The sequence below is a fragment of the Bubalus bubalis genome, chromosome 6, assembly GCF_019923935.1.
Source record: "Bubalus bubalis isolate 160015118507 breed Murrah chromosome 6, NDDB_SH_1, whole genome shotgun sequence".
Taxonomy (NCBI): Eukaryota; Metazoa; Chordata; class Mammalia; order Artiodactyla; family Bovidae; genus Bubalus; species Bubalus bubalis.
In genome coordinates this window covers 79,598,118-79,615,291 of record NC_059162.1, presented here as the reverse complement: position 1 = coordinate 79,615,291, position 17,174 = coordinate 79,598,118, and the positions used below count along the sequence as shown (strand labels likewise).

General features: G+C 40.2%; 1 protein-coding gene across 5 annotated transcripts in view; it reads left to right on the top strand.

Annotated features, from left to right (window-relative positions):
* Positions 1-15,662, top strand: part of DNAJC6 (DnaJ heat shock protein family (Hsp40) member C6) — a 175,660-nt gene extending 159,998 nt beyond the window's left edge. For all 5 annotated transcript variants that reach the window (XM_006058915.3, XM_006058917.3, XM_044944890.1 and 2 more), the window contains 4 exons: positions 6,916-7,179; positions 9,375-9,517; positions 11,508-11,684; positions 13,298-15,662. In XM_006058915.3, coding sequence (XP_006058977.2) covers positions 6,916-7,179; positions 9,375-9,517; positions 11,508-11,684; positions 13,298-13,399 — 686 coding nt within the window. In that variant the 3' untranslated portion in view covers positions 13,400-15,662. The remainder of the gene's footprint in view (positions 1-6,915; positions 7,180-9,374; positions 9,518-11,507; positions 11,685-13,297) is intronic.
* Positions 15,663-17,174: the final 1,512 nt, after the last annotated feature.

Genomic DNA, 17,174 nt, shown 5'->3' with positions numbered 1-17,174 from the left:
GGGCCACAGTCCTCTCTGGTTGGTTTGTAATCTTCCATACAGAAAATAGACTCTCTGGAGAGTATTTCTGAAGAGTTTTTTCATCAGATGTTAATTATTATTATTATTATTATAGAATAAGTGTTTTATCCAACCAGTCCCTTCTGAAGGAGATCAGCCCTGGGATTTCTTTGGAAGGAATGATGCTAAAGCTGAAACTCCAGTACTTTGGCCACCTCATGTGAAGAGTTGACTCATTGGAAAAGACTCTGATGCTGGGAGGGATTGGGGGCAGGAGAACAAGGGGATGACAGAGGATGAGATGGCTGGATGGCATCACTGACTCGATGGACGTGGGTTTGAGTGAACTCCAGGAGTTGGTGATGGACAGGGAGGCCTGGCGTGCTGCGATTCATGGGGTTGCAAAGAGTTGGACACGACTGCAATAATCAAAGTCCACTGAAGCTGGTGTTTCCAAAACTACTCGCTCATAAAACACTTAATTGAAGTTCACTGAACCCTGTGTTTCCAAAATTACTTGCTCATAAAACACTTCAGTTCAGTTCAGTTCAGTCACTCAGTCGTGTCCAACTCTTTGCGACCCCATGAATCGCAGCATGCCAGGCCTCCCTGCATCAGTGCTCATGGTGATGCTCCCTAGTGAGGGGTACAGTGTGCAGGGTTCTGTTTTACCAAGAAATCTCTCTTCAAGGTGTAGTTGATGGGACTAGTGTGTTTTGAAACTTTTTCCCTCCTCCTTTTCCATCCTCTTGCGTGAAGTGCACCCTTATTAAATAAGGGTGAGGTAGCTCTGACACAAAGGTTTAAATAAGCCAACTTGATATTTTAGTTTCCCCCAAAGGCCTCCGGAAGCACTTAGAGCTGAATTATCTGCAGGGAATGAGAACATGCTACCGTTTTATTTGTCTTAGTAGTTATGTTAGAATCTTGACCTTTCCTTTTATATCATTTAGATCTTCTTTCCTTTTAAGAATTTCTCAAGTTATTTTCCTTTTTTTTGTATCTTAAAGTTCAAATTTTAGAATAATAACCTTCTATAAAACAGGCAAAGTTCTATTTCAAGTAAAATCTTTTCAGTGTTCATTTTTTACCCATTTATTCATCCCACAATTAATTATTAAGTGCCTTCTGTGTTCTAACATTGTTTTAGTGAAAACCAACCAGCCAAACTAACAAAACCAAAACAAAATTCCTTCTTCTTAAAGTTGATATTCTAGAAGGGGAAATAAACATTAAATGAATAAATATACAATATAATGTCAACTAATAAAAGCAACTAATGTTTAGCTGGACATTTTACTCTGTACCAGGGTCTATTTTAAGTGCATTACATACATCATTTCGTTTAATCTTCCCAATATTTTTTGAAGTAGAAACTATTATAATCCTCATTTTACAGATGAAGAAATGGACACAGAAGTTTCAGGAACATGCCCAAATCACAAGGTTTCAACACCATGAAGTCTAGGTCTGTGGCTTGCACTATAACCCCATGAAGAGTCCTGTGAAAAAAATAAGGCAGAAAGTGATGGCGCATGGGGGATGGGCCAGGGTGTTATTTTAAATATCAAGTGGTTAGGGAAGGGCCTTACTGAATAGGTAACCTTTATAAGAAGTTCTTTTAAAAAATTCAGCATCATGTCTTGCATCTAGTTGTCATGTCCTTTTAGACACCTTTAACCTGGAATCATTCCTCAACTTTTCATGACATTGATATTTGAAGGGTACAGGCCAGTTGCCAAAGTCTTGATTTGTTAACTTTGATCACTTGGTTAAGGTGATGTCTGCCAGGTTTCCTTCACCATGAAGTTACCATTTTTCCCTTCAGTAATTAATGAGTAATGTGGAGACAGAATTTGAGATTATCCAATTCTCCATCTGACCTTTACCCGCTGGTTTTAGCATTCATTGGTGATTCTTGCCTAAAGCAGTTATTGCCATGATATCTGCAAAACTGTGATTTTCTGATTCCCTTCTTCTTTCTATATATATTAATTGGCATTTCATTCTAAGGAAGAATCTCCTGTCTCTCCCTCTCCCATCCCCTTCCTTACTTTCTGACTCCCTCCATCTCTCACATCATAATGGACTAATGGATTCTTTTTTGACTTGGTTGGTTATCATCTATTACTGTTATTATTTAATGTTCACATGGTCCCACATTTGATTTGTGAAAGCTCCTTTCTTCTGACTTCTATATCGTTTTCACTTGATTCCATCATTTTTGAGAACTTTCTTTATGGCACAAGGTGTCCTAGGCTTCTCTTGAACTTTTCACATGCCTGTCCTATAATCAGGCATTTCTGAGAAATCTCATTCCTTTTTGTGGGGAATGGTATTTAGAAACCAAAATCTCTGCTATAAGTATGTTTTTTTGCTCTGGGGTGGGTGTCACTGCTCTGCCTTCCAGGAGATGGAGATAGGTGATCAGTGGATATTAACACATAAATTAAGTCCCATCCACTGCCACAGGGTCTTCCTTGCCTTCCCCTGTTCCACATCTGTATCTTCCATTTCCTTGGATCTCAACGACATTAATAGACAACAAAAATAGTTTTAGAATAGCTGCATCTTTATTACTACAACAACATACCTACTCGGAGGAATTCAAGAGTAGTGGTTATTTTTGGGTTTTTTTTGCCACGCCTCATAGCTTCTGGGACTTTTCCCAACCAGGGATTGAATCCAGGCCACCACAGTGAAAGCCCTAGGCACCTAGGCACCTAACCCTAGGCACCAGGGAAATTCAAAAATATTTTTTCGAAGAGTTACTTGTTTTTGAAATGCAATAATTCTTAAAAACTGCTGGGGAAACTAGTTTCCTTTTGCCTCATTTTCAAGTCACATAATTTAGGAAAGGTAACTGATTTTTCTGAAACTGTACAGCAAATGAGTATATAAGCAAGGGCTACTTACACACTAAAATTTTTGACTCCTAGGCAATTGCTTTAGAGTAAAAATTAAACTTCTAAGTTATATAGCTACAATTAAAAAAAGATAGCATGCTTCTCCTTTAGGTATTTTCACACTGAACAATTCTGATACAAACACCATAGTTCTTCCCATAGACATTCCGATTTAATTAGTTTGGTTGTGGCTTGGGTATAGAGAATTTTTAAAGCTCCCCAAGTGAGTCTAATGCACAGCCAAGTTTGACAACCACTGCTTTTGCTTTTAATGAGAATAGCTGTGGGCTCTGGGTTCAGCTACTACTCTATATTTCCGTCAGTTCTCTGCTTCAGTGGCTTTAAAGATTAGAATTGCTAACCAGTCTAAAAAATATTTAGGAAAGAATTCTGAAAGGGTAACATCAGAAAGCCCTGCAATGTTGATGAGCAGCTTGAGATCAGAGGCAGCATCTGCCATTTCACCACTGTATCTGCAGCCTCATGTGGAGAAGACGCTCAATAGTGTATTAGAAATGAACAAATAAATGGCAAAGCGGTGGGAACATGGAAGAATTTTTTAAGTTTTTCAGGTCTTTCTGTAGTTACTGACTTTTTAAATAATAAACATAATATATTCAGAAAGAAGATTGTAAGCATCCTTAAAATAAAAGATGAAATTCCAGTGTGGAATGTCTACCCAACCTCAGGTATGTTGAGGTGCTGTTGGCAGAGGGGCCCAGAGGCTCACAAAGAAGGGCTTCACTACAGGGGCATTGCCAGCCTGTCGTGTGCAACAGTGTCATTCCCTTTTTCTATTACCAAATGTTTATTGAGTCTTTATGGTGTATGGGTGCATGCTGGGAATATGAATTTGCATTATTTTAAAATAGTGCCTCTTATTTGCTTAGTTCAGGAATTGTGAAGAGCTTTCACATAGTCATTGTGTCTTTATGTTTTTTCTGCGATGTAGACATAGTTCTGATTTTACAGGTGATAACACTGAGGTCAAGGAGATGAGTTTTTCACTGAACTTCAGAAGAGCGAGGATTCTCCGTAGACTGTTTTCGGCTATATTCCTGGGGCACTGTATCTGGTACCTAGTTGTTGTTTAGTTACTAAGTTGTGTCTGACTCTTTGCGACCTCAGGGACCGCAGCATGCGAGGCTCTTCTGTCTTTCACTGTCTCCCAGAGTTTGCTCAAACTCATGTCCATTGAGACAATGATGCCATCCAACCGTCTCACCCTCTGTCATCCCCTTCTCCTCCTGCCCTCAATCTTTCCCAGCATCTGGGTCTTTTCCAGTGAATTGGCTCTTTGCATCAGGTACCCAAAGTGTTGAAGCTTCAGTTTCAGCATCCATCCTTCCAATGAATATTCAGGGTTGATTTCTTTTAGGATTGACTGGTTTCATCTCCTTGCAGTCCAAGAGACTCTTAAGAGCCTTCTCCAGCACCACAGTTCAAAAGCATCAATTCTTTGGCACTCAGCCTTCCTTATAGTTCAACTGTCACATCTGTACATGACTACTGGAAAAAAAACATAGCTTTGACTATACGGACCTTTGTTGGCAAACTGATTTCCTTGCCTTTTTAATATACTATCTAGGTTTGTCATAGCTGTTCTTCCAAGGAGCAAGTGTCTTTTAATTTCTTTATAATTTCTTAGCTGTACTCATCATCCTCAGTGATTTTGGAGCCTAAGAAAATCTTTTTACTTTCTGGTACTTGGTAATGCTCAACAAATACTGATGAATGAATGAATAAATAAACAAATGTAAGAATGAATGCATGAATGTGTGATGGAGCAGAGACAGATTGATTCCAAGTCTGCTGGTCATAACACAGCATTCCCAGTGGGAGTGGGAAGAGGAACCTACATCAGACCAGAGGAACAATACTGATAGAAAGAAGAGACATAAGTGAGGGATAAGTTGTAGTAAAAGACTCAGAGATTTGGAGAGGAATTTGAGATTATGGATGCAGGAAATGAACATGACATGTGGAGACGGGAAGCTCATAGTCAAGTCCCAGCTCCATGAACTAGATGTGGGACCATAAGCCTATAAGTATACCAAGTATACCTCCTTTATTTCCTTATCTTTAAAGTGGGGCCAGACTGTAGAAAATGGTATGGACATTTTTCAAAAAACTGAAAATAGAACTAACCTATGACCTAGCAATTCCACTCTTGGGTATACATCTGGAAAAAAAACCCACTAAATTGAAAAGATATGTGCACCCCAATGTTCATAGCAACATTATTTACAATTACCAAGATATGGAAGTGACCAAGTGTCCATCAGCAGAGGAGTGGTTAAAGAGGATATGGCATATAACAGTATACACAGTGGAATACTACTCAGTCATAAAAAGAACAAAAATTTTTGCCATTAATAGCAACATGGATGGATTTGGAGGGCATTATGCTAAGCGATGTATGTCAGAGAGAGAACAACAAATACTGTATAATATCATTTATATGTGGAACCTGAAAAATACAAGAAATACAGCAGACAAGAAGCAGACTCACAGATATAGAGAACAAATTAGAGCTTACCAGTGGGAAGTAGGGGGAGGGCAAGAGAGGGGTGAGGAAATGGGAGGTACAAATTATTGGGTATAAGATAGGCTCAGGGATGTACTATAAAACATTGGGAATATAGCCAAGATTTTGTAATAACTAAATGGAAAGTAACCTTTAAAAACTGTATAAAAATGAAAAAATAAATGGTAATTTTGACAAAGAAAAATAAAGTGGAACCAGTAATACTACCTATTTCCTAAGGGTGTTGTATAGATTAAAGGCAGTAATAGTCATAAACATATTTTGTAAATTCTAAAAGAGCTATATAAATGTTATTTTATTATCACTGTTGCTTTGGTATCGGTACCAGAAAGGGTTCCTGGAGATCACCTCTTCAAACATGAGTCACAGCTAGTCTTCATATTTTGGGAAAAGCCCAGCATTTATGTAGTGAGTACTTAAAAGTTAGGAGTTACAGAGTCAGGATTCTACTTAAATTCCCAGGACAGAGTAATATCATTTTTTAAAGCTTGAATAAGTTTCTTTACCCTATTCAGAGTTGTCAGAGTGTTAGCTGTATTTACTCTCCTGCAATGAAGTGTAAGTAGTGTGAAATTGAAACCTATTTATGAAATTTTAAAACACCTTTGTTTACTCGTGGACACTAACCATGCTGGTATTTATAACAGACAGTGAATAATCCTGATCGTTGATGTTTAAATAGCAGCTTCACCAATGAATGTATTTTTGTTTTATTCCCTGTTCTTGTCATTTGATAGATTTTGCTCAAGTTAAGAAATAGAATCTTCTGAGAGGGTGGGAGGGAGAGCTGCAATGGCGCAGTGGAGGAGCCAGGGCTCTTCTGGCTTGGAGTCAGACTTGGACACAGGTCCCAGTTCTGCCACTTTCTGGCTGTATAACTTTCAAAAAATTGCTTAACTATTCTGAGCTATAGTTTGTTTATCAGAAGGAAAAATGAAACTGTTAATACATACCTAAAAATGTCATTGTGAGGATTAAAGGAAAATATATGAATGCAATTTATTTAGCTATTCAGTTCAGTTCAGTTCAGCCTCAGTCGTGTCCGACTCTTTGCGACCCCATGAATTGCAGGATGCCAGGCCTCCCTGTCCATCACCAACTCCTGGAGTTCACTCAGACTCACGTCCATCGAGTCGGTGATACCATCCAGCCATCTCATCCTCTGTCGTCCCCTTCTCCTCCTGCCCCCAATCCCGCCCAGCATCAGAGTCTTTTCCAATGGGTCCACTCTTCGCATGAGGTGGCCAAAGTACTAGAGTTTCAGCTTTAGCATCATTCCTTCCAAAGAACACCCAGGACTGATCTCCTTTAGGATGGACTGGGTAGGAAGGCTAATTATGCCACTAGTCAAGGGAGGTTCCACTAAAGTCATTGTAAGCAGTGACTTGGGACACAGGAGTTAGAGGCTACTCACAATAGCATTACCTTCTTTCTCTCTTTCTCTTTCTGTTTTTCCTGTAGGTGGTTCTTCATTTGCCAGCAAACCTTCCACACCAACTGGATTGGGTGGTGGATTTCCACCTCTCAGCTCGCCACAGAAAGCATCTCCCCAGCCCATGGGTGGGGGGTGGCAGCAGGGAGGGGGCTACAACTGGCAGCAGACACAATCCAAGCCACAGTCCAGCATGCCCCACTCCTCTCCCCAGAACCGGCCCAACTACAACGTGAGCTTCTCATCCATGCCTGGGGGCCAGAACGAACGTGGGAAAGCAGCAGCTAATTTGGGTAAGGATGATGGTATGGGGCCTGGCTAGAGGGTACCCAGCGGTATGCATGTCTGAAGAAGGAGACAGGGAATTTGGCATTTTCTGAGGCAGTCTTTGAATTGTAATGATGCAGCACGATCCCTCCCAGTGCTGTGCCTGGAGCTCCTTGGTTTATCATTCTCCTCGCACACTGTGGTTTTGTGAGTGCTGGCTCACCTGTTTGCCTCTTTCCACACTGAGACCAAATGGTGGGCAGAGACTGGGTCTTTTTTTGACTCATTAGCATTAGCACCTAGCAGAACACTAGACAGGTAGGAGGCACTAAAGGAGTATTGAATGGAAATGAGTGGATGGGTGGATGGATCTTGAAACTGCCATCCCTTTGGAAGAGAGGGTGGAAGACGAAAGTTGGAAACATTTCAAGCACTGCGTTCACATTTTACCTTGGATCCCAGTTAGAGGAGTGGACATGTCTTGGACATTTGGTCTTGATTATGCTCTGGCTGGGGGATGTTCCTGAGATCTTGGGTTTCCTGTGATGGTTTTTCCCTCTCTTCTGAGAAGAAAGTTAAAAGAACACAAAGTGGCCCAAAAGCTAAGGCTGGAGGATAACTCTGGATGGGATTCTTTCTTTTTTCAAATGGGGTTCTTGATAGCAAGTTAAAAATAATATATTTTTCATAGAAGGGATGGTTACATTTGAATTTTCTAAAAGGCCTGTAATGATATGTTTTACATCTCAGTTGATTTCACTATACCCAAGAATGGAATGTATAGGGACGTGATGAGGAAACAGGCCTTTCTATGGAACATGGGAAAGGAAATTCTTCTGCTTTTCCTAGTAGCTTTAGCTGACATCTTTTGAGGGCTTATTATATGTCAGGTGCTATTCTAAGCAGTTTTCGCATATTATTTCATATAATCTCCAAACCCTTGTTGTAGACAGAGATCAATAATTTTCTTAGTCCATACAGCTTGTAAGGGACAGAGCCAAGATCTACCAGGGCAATGTGACTCCAGAGCCCCTACCATTCACCACCACACCCTGCTTCTCACGATACTTACATGGCAAGGAGTCTTTTTTAGGTCTTTGTAACATCGTGTTTGTTCTTTGGTTAGCAGTGGATATTCTCTGGTAATTCCGTAGAGTCATTTGGCTTCCCCTCCATTTTTATTCTGAGTAGATATGGGGTGAGTGTTGTCAATCAGTAAACACTTATGGAGTATCTTCAGTGTAGAAAGCATTGGGGATACAGCTCCAAACAAGACAGACAAAACCCCTAATCTCAGAGCACCCACATTTGAGTGTGTGTGTGTGTGTGACAGTGTGTGTTCAGGATGCCTGACAGTATAGGGACGGCAGGTGGGTTTCAAGTGAGACAACAGCGTTGGTTAAAGGCATGGACTAAATGGACTCTTGTGTTGTGGTTCTGTTTTAACAGCAAACATTTAATAGCCAGGCACTGTTTTGAGCACTTAAAAATATTTAACTCGCCAATTTTCACAACAACCTTATGAGATAAGTCATGTTATTAACACCACGCCTGGTTGACAGATGAGGACACTGAGGCAGGAAGATGGTAAGGAACTTGTCCCAAGGTCGCATTGCTAATAAAGGCAGAGCTGGAATTCAAACCTGGGGGTCTGTCTCCAGAGCCCTTGCCATTTGCTACTACCACGCTAGGCTGCTTTTCCAAGCAGATTGATAAAGATTGTGAGGCCAAAACCAGACTTAGGGGAAAAGAGTTCTGTGATGGTCTAAAAGTGTCAGCTGAGTGTGGGCAGGGAAGCAGCAGTGTGTGTGCATTTCAAGTACCGAAACCCAGGTCATAGGCCCATCACTGCTGCTAGCCAGTTGTAAGACTGGGGCCTGAGGTGGGGAGGGAGCAGTGGGCAGAATCGTGACTGTCCTCATCTGTGAAAGGATGGAACGGTGGACATGGAATCATGGAATTAGGTTCGTGCAACAACCCAACCTCGAGTCTGAGCTTTGCCGTGGACATTGCATGTGATCCTGAACAGATCTCTTAAGTTTTCCAGACTTCACTTTCCTCATCTATAAGATGGACATGACAGTCTCATACTCTACTCACAGGCTAAGTGAGAGGATTAAGGGGCATAGTGCGTGTGAAAGCCCTATGCAGTATGCCTAAGTGTTATGATAGTGTGTTTATGAGTAAACACTATAATAATTTTAAAAATATTATGTTGCAGAGGGGAAACAGAAAGCAGCTGACTTTGAAGACCTGCTCTCTGGTCAAGGTTTTAATGCTCACAAAGACAAAAAGGGACCTCGAACAATAGCTGAGATGAGAAAGGAGGAAATGGCTAAGGAGATGGATCCTGAGAAATTAAAGGTGAGTGAGCCCCTGGCCCGCAGTGACTATTGTGTTGTGTGGAACCGTCAGTGTGGGACTAACCTACAGAAGGTGCCATGTTGAGTTTCTAGCATCCACTGTATCTCATTTGGTTCTTGTAGTTGTGATTTGAGTATAACTGTGTCCTTTAATAGAAAAATACTTTCAGGGAGTGCTGTATATGTTGTTTCATTTCTTTAATACAATGCATTTATTCCATAATATATAGTGTAGATTTTCTTCATTCACATTTTCAAATAAGCAATGGCACTCTTTAAGATGTGATCTTATTATTCAGATGGCATTGCAATATGTAGGTAAGTCATTATGATTTGGTGGTAAGAAGAATGTATTATTTATGTTCTCTGTTTCTGCTTTGGTAGCTTTATATAGGACTAGATTGGCTGAAGCCCTCAGGATCTCTTCTTTGCTGATAGAGAGGGAGCTATTGATTGATGTGCCTGAGAATTACTCACTCCCATAATGTTAGACCTGGAGGTTTGGGAAGGTGAAAAGGATGGAGGCTAAGGGAAGTGGGGTCTCTGGCTTCTACACTGCTTCACTTCACTTTTAACCAGAGCATTTCTACTTTTATCTGTTTCTGATTCTTGGATGTCTAGGTAAGATTTTATTTGGAAAAAGAGAATGTTTTCATATTCTTTTCTTCTAAGGTTTGCAAACCAGTGTCTATAACTTCATTGTTTCATAGATGAGAAAACAGAGATGTTACTTCATAGCTGAAGATATTATCTGGACAATGGTTAATTGGGGGACAAAAGGATGGTTATGTTGATGAATGGTGTGAGGTAGTGAAACAGTTTGTGAAGATCAAGAGAACTGGAAAGCTTGTCACAGACAGGCTGAATTCCCACGTGACAAAATACACTGACACTGTTCCAGCCTGGAAGATGAGAGTCTAATCTAGCGCTCCAAAGCCAGAGTGGCACAACCACTCAGTGTTACACGTGTGGAAAAATATACCACTGTTGTTTTCCATAATTTGTTGAAGATGCAGCGATACAATTTGCAGTACAATATATGATGCTCTGTTTACATTTGCTATTCACTTCAGGCAGTGTTATAAAGGTTTTATGTTCCTGCCACAAACACTGTGCTCCATCTCAAGAGCCTTTGTGTATTAGGTAAACTTTGACAATTTTCTGGAAAAGAAAGTGGTTTATGTCTTTTAAACCATGCTTGGTTGTTTAGTTGGTATGGAGTATTTCATTGTTTGGGAGAGTAGTCATCATTCACTTTGACTGAGCTTCTGTTACCTGCTAACTGCTGATTCCTTGTTACAAACCTTTCAATTTAGTGACCTCATTTGTTGCAACTATGATGATGCAAACTATGAATGGTCATAGTTGGAATGAATGACTAAATGTATTGATTCATTTAACAGACCTTTTCAAGCTCTTTTCCTGCCAGGCATACTGTTTCGGAGTTAGAGTGATATGTAAGAAACACAATCCTTCTTCAAACAGGTCTGCCTAATGGCAGGGGAAAAACAAATGCACAATTATGGTGAAGTGTAGCACATTTTATGATAGAAATATGTTTAAAAGGTAGCCTGGAGAAATTTGTTTTTGTTTTTCCAAGGAATTTGTGTGTGTGTGTGTGTGTGTACATGTCAGACACTCTACTAGACATAGCAGATAGCAGGGACCCAGACAGACATGATGTGTGCCCTCATGGAGTTCATACTTTAGGCATAAGTCATTAACTCAGGGGGACCAGAGAGGAAGGAAGGTATTTAGATTTTCCAAGGTGGAACAGTGTGAAATTCCTGAGCAGGCTTTTGAAGGCTGATAAGGAGTTAACCAGAAAGAAGAGGTGTAGGGGGCGGAGGAAGAAGAGCCGTTCTGGTAGTGGGAAGGATGACCTTGGCAGGTACCTGATGTTGCTGGAGCTGGAGGGGTTTCCAGAGTCACAGTGGAGATGCTCTGGACTCAGAAGCATTTGAATTTCTTAACTGCCCCTGTGTTTACAGATTCTAGAATGGATTGAAGGCAAAGAGAGGAATATCAGAGCCCTTCTGTCCACAATGCACACTGTGCTGTGGGCTGGGGAGACTAAGTGGAAACCAGTTGGCATGGCGGACCTGGTCACCCCGGAGCAGGTGAAGAAGGTGTACAGGAAGGCCGTGCTGGTGGTGCACCCGGATAAAGTGAGTACAAGCTGTCCTCCCGCACCCCTGGGGTGTCTGGTCCTCCTGTCCTTGGTTTATAAGCCTGTGTCAAGGAGTCATACTTTCAACTTGCTTCTTATTAGGCTGTTTATATGATAAAATAAATTTCATAGGCTCAAAAAGGTACTTAAACAGTTATACTTTATGACACAGAAGCAAAGAAATCAAGCTATACATTACAAATAATGGAATGAGGGCTTTACTTAGGTATGAGATTCATTACTGACTAATTTTCAGGGATCAGATAGAAGTTGTGCCTGACTTAAGGATGAACTCAGAGTTGGACAGAGGAAAATTTTCTCCTACAGTAATATGGCAGTATATTCAGCCAGGATTATACAGTGAAAAAACTTTAGAATGTAGTTGGTAAAATTGGTGAGACTCAACAAAATATTGAAAATGGAGTTAAATTCATCACTATATTGATTTTGGCAGTTTATTTTCACTGAAGTACATACACACACACACACACACACGCTCTGCAGTGTCAGAGACTTCAACCAGTGGATGGCCCGGTTGAGATCACCATAACAAACCTCCCTGACAGAATTGCATCACTTGCCATCATATGGACTTTGTTATTGTTGACTAGTCACTAAGCTGGTTCTGACTCTTTGTGATCCCATGGACTGTAGCCCACCAGCCTCCTCTGTCCATGGGATTTCCTAGGCAAGGATAGTAGAGTGGGTTGCCATTCCCTTCTCCAGGGGTTCGTCCCTACCCAGGGAGCGAACACGCATCTCCTGCATTGTGGGCGGATTCTTTACTGCTGAGCCACCAGGGAAGCCCCATCATATGGACCGTGTGAGTCCTACAGTGTGAGGCTGTGACTGAATCCTACTTGAGAACACACACTTGAATTTGATGTCTTAGATTTTCATCTCTCTAAACTTTTGCTGACAATCCAGATAGTAGTCAAGAAATGATGTATCTCAGTGACTTGAAGAGAAAGGGAAAGAGCCCAGAAAAACCCACAAACTGTATGCCCGTGTTATGGGTCTCCAAGAAAATTTTTTTAAGAAATAGAATAAACAGTGTTTCAAAATGCAGTCCATCAATCAGAGCTACGCAGTCATGAATCTTTGTCATTTGGTAGGTAACTCTGGAGAATGGAGATACATCTTGTGCTGACCAATAAATTCTCTGTTACCTACTCAGTGACTGATCACTACTACCATATGTGAATTCCTGGGGGAGGGCTTTGTGGAGAGGTCATAGTAATTAGGGTCATGTAGATAGGGCTATCTTCCCTAGTGTCTCAAGCGGTATAGAATCTGCCTGCCCATGCAGGAGATGCGGGTTTAATCCCTGGGTCAGGAAGATCCCCTGAAGAAAGAAATGGCAATCCAATCCAGTATTCTTAACTGGGAAATCCCATGGACAGAAGAGCCTGTTGGGCTCTGTGGAGTCACAAAGAATTGGACATGACTTAGTGACCAAACAGCAACAGCAGCAAGATGGGGCTGTAAAGAGAGAAATGGTCTAACAGAAAAAGATTTCAATTACTCAGAGCCCACATTAGCAATGAAAATTTTAATATAAATAAAATTTTGGTCTGTGGTATCTAATGTGTATTTTTTTTTTTTCTGTAGGCTACTGGGCAACCCTATGAACAATATGCAAAGATGATTTTCATGGAGCTCAATGATGCCTGGTCAGAATTTGAAAATCAAGGCCAAAAGCCCTTGTATTAACTTATGAGCTTTTCCATTTCTGCTGCAGACCCGTGCTAATGCTTAGTGTGTGTCACAGTTCTGAGGTTTTTGCAGGTGAACCAAAAACTCCAGCAATGTGTATCCAGTACTTAACTGTTAAGTTACTCGTGAATTAATTCCTCTTTAATAAGGAATGTGAATGTTTGTTTTCTCAAGTCCCCACCATAAAAAGTCCAAAACAGGAAAGGAACTTTTAGTCAGATGACCTTGCAGAGTTTTTTTTACAACATTCCAGCCTGCCCTGTGGGGAGCCTACTCAGCAATTTGTGGGGAAATTGAAAATAAAGGCTACCAAAGGCATAGCACCCATCTCATTGTCTGAGGATAGGATAATGAGCCAAAGTTATAATAATAGGATTACATGATGGATTTTAACTAATAGTTTTGAGATTTTCTTGGAAAGATAAAATTTGAGCCATGGCTTTACGTAGACTTCAGGAACATGACCATTAAGTTTTGTTTGTTTGTTTGTTTTTTAACAGAAATTTACTATGGTCTATAGTATAATACTGTACATCTCTTTTGGTCAAGAGGACTAACAGATGTAAAAGAACCTGAACTGTGGGAAGTAATTATATTATAATCCAGTGATTACTACCAACACTTCCTTCCTGGATAAGCTAAAATTTAGTGAAAATGTTGACTGAAGAAAAATAGGGACGCTAAAGCTGTAGAATCTGTATTCCTGATCAGAGAGTTGGGCTACTATCTTCTTTTCCCTTTAGAAAGATGTGGTAGCTTGAAGAATGTCTTAATGCCATAACAACAACCTGATTTGATGAAACTTCTAATTTTTCCTGTAAGGCTTAATGCTCCTCCTTTTTCTTAGCAGAGAAAATGCTCTTAGCTGAGAACAGATTGTAAGGCAGTTTGGCGTGTTCACAATTGATCAGGAAGGCTGTCTAGTATGGATCCCCTGTCCTCCAGGTTTGTGATTGGCTGGGGGAAGGAAATCGATGACCACAGTGACAGGGGCAATTGCAGTGAGAGACAGAGAGAGGCCACTTCAGGCCACTTCAGACCAAGTCACATGGCTTATCAAGACTGGCTTCTCTGAGGAACCAGGTTCTTCTTCCCACCTGATGAAATAGGACCGCTTGGATTATTACAGTGGGGTTTATTGTTCTAAAAGTTGTTGGGGGTCCACAGGAATAACAGTTGCACAGGAACGTCTGTGAAAATAAAGCAGGAGTGAAACCTTTGCAGACTTCAGACTGGTTGGATTTCAGTTCAGTGTTTTGGCTGTTTGTCACGTTAAGGGGCAAGTGATTGTTTCCATGACTTTGGTAGATCTCTTTGGGTGTGCAGGTACACGGTGTGCAGAGGATATTCATACAAGGCAGATGGGCAGAAAGATCTTGATCTAATCTTAAAAGGTTTGTGCTCAGTATTGTGAAAAGCTTTCAAAAATTGTTTTTAAAAGACAATCTTTTTTGTTGTTTCTTTCTGTTTTTCATTTCCTTGTGGCAAACTGTACTGGAAAAGCAGCATGTCAAAAATACTTTATGTTCTATATACAGCTCTCTTCTTTCTTTCTCTCTTCCTTTCTTTCCTTCGTTCTTTTTTGTTGTTGTTGTTATAAAGGTTCATTATTTATTTTACCTTTTGCTGACAATGTGAAACTCGCCTCAAATATTCTCTTTTTAAATATACAGCTGTAAACTGTTCAAAGTAACCATAAAAAACTAGGTGTTATTTATTAACATATTATAAAATAATGTTTGCAGTATGTGCTTGTCTTATTTAAAATTGGAATGTGAGACATGTTGCTGTGACTTTTTTTCTCATTCACATCTGTAGATATTGTGTGAACTACAGTATATAATAATAATTAAAAGGATACTATGTGAATGTCACGTACATTTTGAAATGATAGAACTATATTAGCTTGGTATCATGTTTGGATAATTCATCCATGTTCACAGTTTAAAACATCATTAAACATTATGTAATTAGCAATGAGAAAGAATCTTATCTAACTTAAATTTGGGATGCTCCCTATCTCTTTTCCGGATACATTATAATTCTGGACCCCTATTTATCTCAAACCTCTTAACATATGCAGACCAACAGGTTTTCGCATTCCTTTTAAATATCTGATTGTGACAGAGCTTGTTGTTGATCGGATTCACTGTTTCATTCATATTTATTGTAATATATTTTTGTTTTGTAAATATGTTACACTCAACAAAATGTGATTGGTCTAAAATATTTGTAATGTATATTAAAAGGCTCAAAAATATTTGTAGAAACATAAGTTATTTTTTCACTCATAGGAATGTGACAACAAGCTTGAATTACACCTTCTGACATGATTCACTTTTAAGAAAAGTTATGGGGAAAGAATATGCTGCTGCTGCTGCACATATAATACATTTGCACCAAAACATAATCTGATAGAATTTATTGATTTATACTTTAACCACCCCCCTTACCACCCTTGCCTCCATATACAGACACACTTTTGATCATGCTGCATGAATGCTGTGTTCCTAAAAGAATCAGCACAGAAATCCTGGCTCTAGCTAGGATATTAATGCATTTTTGTGCTGAGGCAAAGGGTTGGATCCTGGGAGTCTGAGACTTTGTTGCAGAAAACAGATCATTTAGCTCTTTAAGAAGAGAAGCAGCATGTTTACTTGGAAACAAATGTTGCAAATCAAAAGTATTTGAATTATCATTGCTGTATCCCTGTCTAGAAGAATCTTCAAGTTGGACCCTAGGTGGCGCTAGTGGTAAATAACTCTCCTGCCAATGCACGAAGCTTAAGAGAGGTGGGTTCCATCCCTGGGTGGAGAAGATTCCCTGGAGTAGGAAATGGCAAACCACTCCAGTATTCTTGCCTGGGAAATCCCGTGGACAGAGGAGCCTGGCGGACTATAGTCCATGGGGTTAAGAAAGAGTCAGACACAACTCAAGCGACTTAGCACGCTATTGAAGAAACACTGTGTAAGGAATGAACATGCAAGTTGAATTCCAGAGCCAGTTATCACAGCAACAGGACAGTTTCCCTGCTGACAACATCTACGGGGGAATTTAGGTCAAGTAGACAGGTTTTGGTTGTTCTACAATCTAAAATGGGGAACAATTCAAGTGCTGATTTTCTGACTTCAGATTTAAACTGTTTAAGGTTTGATCTCAGCTTTCCTACTCAGTAGGTACCATCTGAGCCTCAGTTGTCTCATCTGTAAAGTCAAGATAATAAAACCTAGTTTATAGTGTGAGAATTGAATGCAAGGAGAGAATATAAACAATTTATCCTAAGAGGTCCTGTTTAGTCCTAGCCAGTTTGACAGAGGACGTGGATCTTATATTTCCAAGTAACACACTGACAACAAGTTGGGAAAGGGTTCAGCTTCTAAGGTTTTTACTTTCTGTTTTTGATTGAAAGTCTTCTTTATTCTTGAGGAAATACAGAATGGGGTAGTAGAAGAACAGTTTTTCAGTGAACCTCTGGTAAGAGGAAAGCAGATTTTCTCAGAAGATGGTTAAAGCCTCTGGTAAGATGGCTAAGTTCCTCTTTAAAATGTTTCGTAAACTGGGAAGAACGGCTGGTGTGGGCAGGAAAGTTACTGGAGACAAATACTGTCTCTGCATTTTTCTGATTCTAGACATCACCCTGGGGCAAACTCCTCATCTTTTTGCCATCTTCCAGTTTCTTACTGCTAAGTCCAAGGCACTCAAACCAAGCTTTGCCTCTGAAGTGTTACTTTTCTCCAAATCATTTCTCTTCCATGGGACTAGCCTTAGGGTG